General features: G+C 38.5%; 1 protein-coding gene across 1 annotated transcript in view; it reads right to left on the reverse strand.

Moving 5' to 3' along the window:
• Positions 1-4,362: 4,362 nt before the first annotated feature.
• The window catches only part of LOC122254027 (uncharacterized), a 14,778-nt gene continuing 9,140 nt past the window's right edge, over positions 4,363-10,000 (reverse strand). Inside the window, exons 4-9 of the mRNA XM_086546874.1 lie at positions 9,951-10,000; positions 9,416-9,513; positions 8,977-9,131; positions 7,207-7,334; positions 4,922-5,016; positions 4,363-4,551 (exon numbers count right to left, since the gene is read on the reverse strand). The exon at positions 9,951-10,000 is cut by the window's right edge and continues 63 nt beyond it. Coding sequence (XP_086403000.1) covers positions 4,410-4,551; positions 4,922-5,016; positions 7,207-7,334; positions 8,977-9,131; positions 9,416-9,513; positions 9,951-10,000 — 668 coding nt within the window. The 3' untranslated portion in view covers positions 4,363-4,409. The remainder of the gene's footprint in view (positions 4,552-4,921; positions 5,017-7,206; positions 7,335-8,976; positions 9,132-9,415; positions 9,514-9,950) is intronic.

Below are 10,000 nucleotides of genomic sequence, written 5' to 3' on the forward strand. Positions count from 1 at the left end.
CATAACACAAATACCTCTCCTCGCACATCACCCGTCAATGCCACGGAATAAGCAACGTAGACGCTGACGCCACATCTCTCTCTCCGCCACAACCCCGGAGGCGATGGTGTGGTGGCGGCGGTGGCGGTGGAAGAACCTGTGGGTAAGGTGTTCCTCGGGAAGACCTAACGATGCCCAGTGGGAGGCGCCGCAGAAGGTCGATATTGTCCTCGTCAAAGGCTGGAGGGTAACCCGCTAGTCCAGTGATTCCCAACCTTTACACCTTGGAGGAACCCCTGTAATAATTTTTCATATTCCAAGGAACCCCTATATATAGTATTCTAATTTATATATATATATATATATTTTTTTTTCCCTTAATTCTATGCATAGCATTTGCTCTCATTACTAGTATATACATTGTACTGACTGACACGTACGAGTATGTTGGTGTCTGGAGACTGTTTGTGACGTGTTGTTGAGTAGGAGTTACGAATTATGAATTAAGATCACTGTCATATTGTAATAGCACATAATTATTTTACGGTTTCTCGCGGAACCCCTGGTGATGGTCGGCGGAACCCCAGGGTTCCGCGGAACCCCGGTTGGGAATCACTGCGCTAGTCAGTAGGATATGTCGTCAATGATTGTGGGAGGGGGAGGAGAGAAAGGGAGGGTGGAAAGAAGGTGGAGAGAGAGAGAGATAAGATAAAAAAGAGAAGGAAGGATGGAGGGAGGGAGGGTATTTTTGTGTGTGTTTGTGTGTGTGTGTGTCCGTGCGTGCGTGCGTGTGTGTGTGCGTGTGTGTGTGTGTGTGTGTGTGTGTGCGTGAGTGAGAGGCAAAGAGAAAGATAAACAAAAATGAATATATAGACAATAAAAGAGGTAGAGGGGGCGAGAGAATAGCAGCAAAAAGACAGGAGAACATGCGAGAGAGAGAAAGAAGCAAACATGAGGTTATTAAAAATCACAATAAAACAAATAGACTGTACATGGTCGACGCTAGTGAATTTTTTTGTCTATTTTACTTTACCTGTTGTTGGTGAGTTTGTTTTGTTTCTATCTGTTGTTTCTTTCGTTCTCGCTCGCTCTTTTCGTTATTTCTTTCTTTTTCTCCGTATGTATTTGTGTCCACACACACACACACACCTATGTATGTTTATTAGATCCCAATGTTTAAAATTATGTTTACTCTTACAGTCTATCACTTTTACCGTTTTTTCTGTACGAGCTCTTCTTTTCAACTTTGGAAGGTTAAATTTCAATAATAATATTCGTGATTCGTTTTGAAATTTATATCTTTATCATTCATTTTTTTTATGGTGGGAAAGTATCCTTATTTTGAGATCTCCTGTAGCTACTCATTCTGTTATGGTTCCATTTACCAGGTTATCTATTGCATTACCTTAGTCTTTGTGGTAACGATGGTTCTGTCCTCTGCATATATCATTTTGTCTACTTCCGTTGGGAGTTTTAGATCTTAATAATAATCTTAATTAATATATGTGAATATCATTGGGATGAATGGTAATCCCTAAGGACTTTAGTGAGGACCCTGTTACCCCTGTTATCATAGCTTTTGGTTAATATGGCTTCTTGGTTAGCAGAGTCAAATGCTTTTTTTTCTAAATCTAGAGAGGCGACTAATGTATGTTTTTTGTTGTTTTTTTTCGTTTATCTAGAAGGTGGAGTGCATCTATTGTTATTTTCTTTAGTTTGAATCCTGTTTGATCTGGATTTAGTTTGTTGTTGGTCTTTATCCATGAATTTATACTGTCTTAGGCTATTATTATTCTTTCATTGAATTTAACCTAAACCAGATGGCCTGCTGATACACCTGTAGGATTTAATTTGTTTAGTTTTTTTCCTGGTTTTAGGATTGGATTTATTTAGACAGATTTAGTTTTTATTGTGTATTGTCCTGAAGTCCTGTAGCCATTTAGTTCGTTTAGTGTTAACGTTTGGATATTGCTGGGGGCGTTTTTGTAAGACTTCTACGGTACTTCCTCGCGGACATAAGCTTTCCTGGTTTTTGTGTTATTGTCTTTTTTTTTTCTTTTTTTTATTATTTGTTTTGTCTTTTGATTCGTGAATTTCTTGAATTCCTTTTCGGATAAATACGGTTTGATATTGATGTTTGACACTGGCGGGTCAATGTACATTCTTGTAAATTCTTTTATTATACTTATTTTACCCATTATTTTCTTTGTAAAGTTCCATTCTTTTTATGTTTGTTTGAACATAAATTTTCTCCTGATATCCTTTTTTCTGTATTTATGATTTATTTAGCCTCTGATACATCTGGTTCTTTGAATCGGGTATTTTTCTCCACCCATTATAAATCATATTTCTCTTTTCTTCACAATTTCTTTGCATCCAAAGTTCCACTATAATTTATTTAGACCGAGTTTGGAATTTTCATTAATTTTGAATTTATATATATATATTTCTTTTTTTCTCGATTATTATTAAGTATGTTGAATTTCTTTCTTTGTTACTTAGTACCGTTTTTTTTCTTTCTTTTTTTACCCAGTCTGTACCATTAAAGATCCATCTCTTTTCTTTTAATTGTAGCTATTTTTTGCAACGTTTTTTTTTTTTTTTTTTTTTTTTTTTTTAAGCGGTCACTACCTACGTTCGGCTCATTTCCAGATGGCTTAGGCTAGATAACCTTATCACTATGTGTCGTGTCTTTGTTTAATTTGGAATTCTGGTGAAGTTAGAAGATTATTTTTTTCCTCAGAGATAAATTCCAATAGGTTTTTTCCCTGTTTGGGATTTAAATTTGGATCCGAATGGGGTGATAAGAGTTAAAATGTCTTGATTTGAGTGGTGGGTCTTTTTGTTCATATCCCATTACTATTTTATCTTTATTACTACATGGGTTATGAGTCAGTAGAATGTTTGATTATATATTTTTGTTGTTTATTTTCTGTACCTAGTGTTTATACTTTGTTCATGGAATTGTCACTTAATTCTAATATCTTAAATTGCACAATTGTTTATTCCTATTTTTTCTGATTGTTTCTGACTTCCTTGCAAGGCCAATCTTAAACGAACAAACATACAAACAAAAACAGACCTAAACTATTTAACTTATAAAGAGAACCCAATTCGAATCACCATAAGAAAAGAACAATTTCAAACTGAAAAATAGTGAAAGAATCAGAAAAGATAGGAATAACCAGTTATGAGGGGGAGGAGGGGGGTAGGGGGAAGGTTAGCTTTCCGTCTCAAAAAAATGAATCATAATTGAGAATATCAAAACACATTCTGACTTCGTTATGCTTGCCTGTTAGCTGAAGTATCTCTCGTTCGTGACCCGATAAACATCCGACTAATTCCTTGTTCCATGAGGTTGTTGGGGTTCTCAGCCGTCCAGAGGGAGGCTGAGAGACAGTTAGAGACAGGGGAAGAGACACGCTGTTACTATCGTTCATTCTCACTATCTTTATTTCAGGCTATAAGACATATGTGACCTATAAATCAGGTTGACGAATATAAGCATCAGTTTCGTCAGTTAGCCTTTAGACATGGGTTCTCTTGTTTGTTATAATTTCTTCGACTACAAAATTCGTTATCAAAGTTTAGGTAGGTTAGATGTTAAGCACTTGGAGCCGTACAGCATAGTCATGCTTTTCTTTTCTTTTTCCTTTTTTTCTTTCTTTTATGGAGACGTTGATGAAACTGTACCTTTTCGATATCTCAAAGAGAAAAACAAATATGAATAGTTAAGTAATGATACAAATAAACGCCAATTTTGTTCCTTATCTCTTTCGTTTAGCCTTTGTACCTGTATCGTTGAAGAAAGAGAATATATTCTTAAGTAAACCTTGCTGCAAGAAAAAGAGAAGAAAAAAAAACATTTCATATTAAAAATAACATAAATAAGAGAAGAAAAAAATATAAAAACAAACAGCTAGTTTTTTATCCATAGAAAAAAAAAAACAATGTATCACAAAACTTAAAGTATGAACAATATTTTTTGCGTTGCGTAGCATTTCTCGTAAATCAATCCACATGAATAAACCGTAATTGGGAAAGAATGTTCCCTGTCTTTGTCAGAGCAACCGACGTACCTCTGAACAGGTGTTATGGTCGACAGGTGTGGAGGGCGGAAGTGGTGTTCGTCTGAAAGTACACTTGTTTTTTTCTGGCTGAAATAGGGTAGGGGTAGGTAGGTAGGGAGAGGGGGGGAGAGAGGGGGGCGATAAAGGTAATGTAAAGAGGAATGATGATGATGATAATGAATGTGGTGAGGATGAGCGCTCTCTCTTTCTCTCTCTCTCGCTTATCCTTATCCTTCTCTCTCTCTCTCTCTCTCTCTCTCTCTCTCTCTCTCTCTCTCTCTCTCTCTCTCTCTCTCTCTCTCTCTCTCTCTCTCTCTCTCTCTCTCTCTCTCTCTCTCTCTCTCTTTCTCTCTCTCTCCTCTACGTACCAACAGCAGTCACTCGGCAGGCAAAATCTCCCCAGTTGGTTGCAGCGTCTCTAGTAAAAGTAAAGCTCAGACTAGACGTCGCAGTTGTGAATCCGAGATCAGTGGAGCCCTTGCACAGTCTAAAACTTTGATATCTGAAAGAAAAGCACGACGATTTTATCTTTATTAAGATAAATAAATAAATAAATAAGTTTAGATACACCCTAAAAATAATTGCGTTACGACTGTCAAAGTCTCATTTATGAGGATAAAAGAAAATACAGTATCTGGTTATCTTATATCAAGTTTCCTACCTACCACATACATGTCAAAGCAATCGAGTGCTAATGTTTTTTTTTTATTTTTATTTTTTTTTTATTATTATTCTTTTTATATCTATTTATTCATATTCATATTTATATGTTTTATTTCATATCTATTTTTCATATTTATATATATTTTTTTTTTTTCTTAATGTTCCTTAGAAAATTCATCGATTTTATTCAATAATTTCAATTTCCTTACGCGTTGAGGTCGTCTACGTAAAGGTCCTCCTTCCTGCATTTTCTTCTGAAATTCATCCGAGGACATTCCAAGTTGAGGATAGACCCAGGATCACCCTAGTATGTTTGAGGAAAAAAAGAAAAAAAATATATATATATATATGTATTAGTCTTGAATATGAAGTTCAAAGTATATGCTGTCCCATTGTCCTTGTATATTGTTGCAGGTTAGTCTTCTTTGCTAAACACCTAGGCACCTTTGCAACCATCACTCGTAGCAACAGCATTATTATGCATTCATCCGGTTAAGTAAAGCGAGACTAATTATGATGATTATCTTTCACAATTATGTTACTCTGTGTTTTGCTAGCTATGCTTATTCCTGTGAGCTCATCAGCATTAATAAACCCAAGAAAAGCTTTTCCTACCTTTTCTTCATCAAAATAGTAATCACGTACTGAAAGTTGTTATTCTTTTATAGTAAGTTTTTTTATATATAAAAAGGGCGAAATGATGTTTTAAATATATTACAATTAAATTACGTGTGAAAATTCTCCCCATGAAAACGAACAAATGGTGTGTTGTTGGACTCGCTGACCTTCGGCTGATTTCTATGCTCCTCAGCTTCGAGCATTTTCTATCATTCCCCTATCTGCTTTCCCCCTAGAATAATATCATGATACAAGTGGCTGCGGGGGGTGCAGCTGTACCACACAACTGTTTCAATATTTCAAAATAGAGGGCAGATTAGTTTCCTACTGCAATCTATCACTATGTCATTGAATGATTCCGATATTTATGATATTTATTTACCCTTTCGAGTACCTGTGCAGCGCTCACTTAGCACGCAGAATAATGCATATGGCTCTATTTAACAGGACCATGTTCTAAAACAGCGGTAACCATTATTTATCTTTTTATTTATTGATTCCATCTTGAACTCACATAGTCTTTTCTGTGGCACTTTTTTTCTTTAACCTCAATAGTTGGCTCAGCGCTCTGTAGATGGCGTTGGAGGAACGAGGTACGCGGTTTTCAATAGTAAACAATCAAGTTAACCATACACACGACTTTTTTTTATTTTCTTTTATTTTTTTAAGTGTTGTTTTCCATCCCTTGGAACACAAGTACCGATGGCAATTGCATGCTGGACTCGTGCAACACCTCTAGGTACTTCCCGTGCCATCCTGTTTAGGAACCACTAGCCTAGATGAGCCAGATAGACCGACATACGGCATAGCCCCCTGTTAGGTAGAGCATTTCCTAGCAAGTACTGTATGCCACTGATATGAGCTACCCAAGCGCCCATCACATCTCTTCTCTCTTCGCAAGTTCGGCAATGAGTGTCTGCCAGGCGCTGATGGGTATGATGGGCAAACTTGGGTACGTCCATAGTAATAGTAATAATGATAGTAATGATTATTACCACTAATAATAATACTAATAACGATGGTTATATAATGATAATGATGATAACAATTATATAACAATGATAATCATCATTGTTATTATTTTCTACAGTTATCAGTTATCAACCATTTTGTAGTACCAGTAGAAAGGTATAATTATTGTTAATGATATTCATCACATTAATAAAGATGATCATGATATTGATAATGATAATAACAATTGCAATAATGGTGATAATAATAATGATAACAATAATAATGATAATGATAATAATAATCACCACATAATGTACCACAGTCACCACGCACTCTTACATCATCACAATCACCACAATATCCTAATAAAAATTATCACCTTCCTAACACCCTTCTTCATCACATAATCACCATCCTTTTACACCACCAAAATCACCTCACATTCACCGCATTCGTGTTCACTGTAATCACCATAGGTTTAGTCTGGCTCTAAAACGTAACGTTATAAAGTTACTGAAACCCTTGGCTTAGAACTGATGAAATCCGGGATTTAAACTAAACAAACCCCGGCTTAACACTAGTGAGACCCTGTCTTGAGACTAGTAAAACCCAGGTTGGAATTAAGTAAACCCCCGGCTTAAAACAAATGAAACTCGGGCTTTAGACAGGAAACACAGACTTAAAACTAATAAAACACCGACTTAAAACTAACGAAACCCAGACTTCAGACTAACGAAACCTCGACTTAAAACTTAACGAAACCTCGACTTAAAACACAACAAGACCTCGACTTAAAACTTAACAAAACCTCGACTTAAAACTTGATAAATCCTCGACTTAAAACCTAACGAAACCTCGACTTAAAACTTAACAAAACCCCGAGTTCAGACTAACGAAAACCCCGTTTTGAACTTCTACTCACACGAATAGTAATGGCACAACGCCCTCCCGAGGCAGTCGAAGCAATGACAGCCGAGCGTCCGACATCCAAGTCGAAGGTTTGCCCGCAGTCGCTCTCGTTCCCGAAGAGGAAGTCAGATTGGATCGATCCTGCGAAAGGGGGAGCAGGGGGAGGGGGGGTTAAGAGAGATAGATAGAAAATGTGATGAATCGTGATAATTGGTGAGGAATTGGGGTGGACTATGAGGAATTGGAATGAATTGGAGTTAATTGTAATTGATTGTGGATGGATTGTGATGAACTGTGATGAATTTTGTTGACCGGTGATAAATTGTGATGAACTGGGATGAACGGTGATGAATTATAATCGATTGTGATGAACTATGATAAATTTTGATGAACTGTAATGAACTATGATGAATTTTAAAGAAATTTGATGTTTTGAAATAAAATTGTTATGAACTGAGATGAATTTAAATGATTTCTGATGAGGTTTGAAATGAGTGTGGTGAGTTTAGAAAGAGCAGAGTCTGGAGAGAGAAATTAATGCAGACAAAATGGAATGAGATTGAGAATAGGTTGAGGGTGGTAGGGTGTGTGCGGTTGGGGGCGGGGTGTGTATGTGTGTGTGTGTGTGTGTGTGTGTGTTTAGAAATATATGAGATGTACTTTATATGTATATCTCAATGATGTTATCCATACCTATCATTCTTTCATATATCTAACAACCTATCTATAGCCATGCGTGCTTCCTTATTTTTCTCCTTAAAACCCTTCCTTTCTCTTTACTCTATCCTATCTCTCTCTCTCTCTCTCTCTTTATGTCTGTCTCTCTTCCTTTCTCTTCCTTTCTCTACCTCTCTCTCTCTCTCTCTCTCTCTCTCTCTCTCTCTCTCTCTCTCTCTCTCTCTCTCTCTCTCTCTCTCTCTCTCTCTCTCTCTCTCTCTCTCTCTCTCTCTCTCTCCCTCTCTCCCTCTCCCTCTCCCTCTCCCTCTCCCTCTCCTTCTCCCTCTCCTTCTCCCTCTCCCTCTCTCCCTCTCTCCTCTCTCTCCCTCTCCCTCTCCCTCTCCCTCTCCCTCTCCCTCTCGCCCTCTCTCTCTCTCTCTCTCTCTCTCTCTCTCTCTCTCTCTCTCTCTCTCTCTCTCTCTCTCTCTCTCTCTCTCTCTCTTTCTCTTCCCTTCTCCTATCTCTCTTGTCTCTCTCGCTCTCTCTTTCCTTCTCCTCTCTCTCTCTCTTTCCTTCTCCTCTCTCTCTCTCTCTCTCTCTCTCTCTCTCTCTCTCTCTCTCTCTCTCTCTCTCTCTCTCTCTCTCTCTCTCTCTCTCTCTCTCTCTCTCTCTCTCTCTCTCTTTCTTTCTTCCTCTCTCTTTCTCTCTTTCTCCCTCCCCCTCTCTCTCTCCTTCCCTCCTTCTTTGTCTCTCTCTCTCTTTATCTATTTCTATTTTTATCTATACATCTCTATCTCTCCTCCTATAACTCTCGATTTCTTTCCCCCTTTCCCTCTCCCTCTCCCTCTCCTCCCCTCTTTCCCTCTCCCTCTCCTCCCCTTTTTCCCTCTCCCTTTCCTTCTCCCTCTCCCTCTCCCTCTCCCTTCCTCCCTCTCCCTCTCCCTCTCCCTCTCCCTCTCCCTCTCCCTCTCTCTCCCCCTCCCCCTTTCCCTCCCCCTTCCCCTCTCCCTCTCTCTCTCTCTCTTCCTCTCCGTCTCCCTCTCCCTTTCCCTCCCCCTCTCCCTTCCCCTCTCTCTCCTTCTCCCCCTCCCTCTCTCCCTCTCCCTCCCCCTTCCCCTTCACTTACCTTCAACGGCGACTTTGCACACGAAGCCCAAGCTCGTAATTTTGTCCTTCTTTTTGAATTTCGACTTCTTGTAACGAAGCTGAATTTGGTTGCCCGTAGACAAGGTGAAGGTATTGCTCGGGTTGTCGTTTTTGCAGAATTTGGTTTTCTCTTTGCTGGAGGGGAGGGGGGGAGGGGAGGGGGTAGAGAAAGATTAGTGTAGGGAAGGAGTACGGAAGTAAAGTGTTTTTTGTTTTCGTTTTTTTTTTTTTTTTTCTTTGGATACTTTAACTGCTTGTTACGTACGATTCGAATGGTTGTTTTGGTTCTTGCATTATCAAAAAGAAGCGGGGAGGGGGGTTTTCACGCGCTGTGTTTGGATTTTGTGTGTTGTTTTATATTGTTTGGATTTTGGGTGTTGCATTATTACCAAGAGTTGAGACGTGGCACTGTCACCCACCTTCCCTGGTCGAACACTTGGAGCATCTCTGCATTACAGCCAGTATCCGCTAACGAGAAACGACTACACTGCATCGTCAGTTTGGTGCCCTTCTTGCCCTGAAGAACGTCCTTTATGTTAAGATTTGTTTTCGCTTTGTGTGGGGTGTGTTTTGTTTTTTGTTTTTTTCTTCTCAATTATCTATCAGTTATGGATTGATATATCTATTCAATTATCTGTCTGTTTATTCATTGGTATTTGTTTGGAGAGGGGTTTTTGTTCAGATGGAACTGGTTAGATGGTAATGCTGATTTGTTATGTGTTCGTATGCTTGCAAATACTGAAATAGACACAGGCTTAGACACACACACCAAAATGATATTGATAATGATAGTAACACTGAAAACAATATTGAAAGAGAGAGACAGACAGACAGACAGATACAGAGAGTGAGAAAGAGAGAGAGAGAGACAGAGAAAGAGAGAGAAACGAAGAGAGAGAGAGAAAGCGACAGAGAGAGAGAAAAAAAAAGGAAGACACAGAATGCACTACAAACCCGAATTCTGATCTTGCATGTACTTCTCTTCTTCTGAGCTGTTGTATACA

The sequence above is a fragment of the Penaeus japonicus genome, unplaced genomic scaffold, assembly GCF_977035675.1.
Source record: "Penaeus japonicus unplaced genomic scaffold, GWHDUDI00000001_assembly GWHDUDI00000018, whole genome shotgun sequence".
Classification (NCBI taxonomy): domain Eukaryota; kingdom Metazoa; phylum Arthropoda; class Malacostraca; order Decapoda; family Penaeidae; genus Penaeus; species Penaeus japonicus.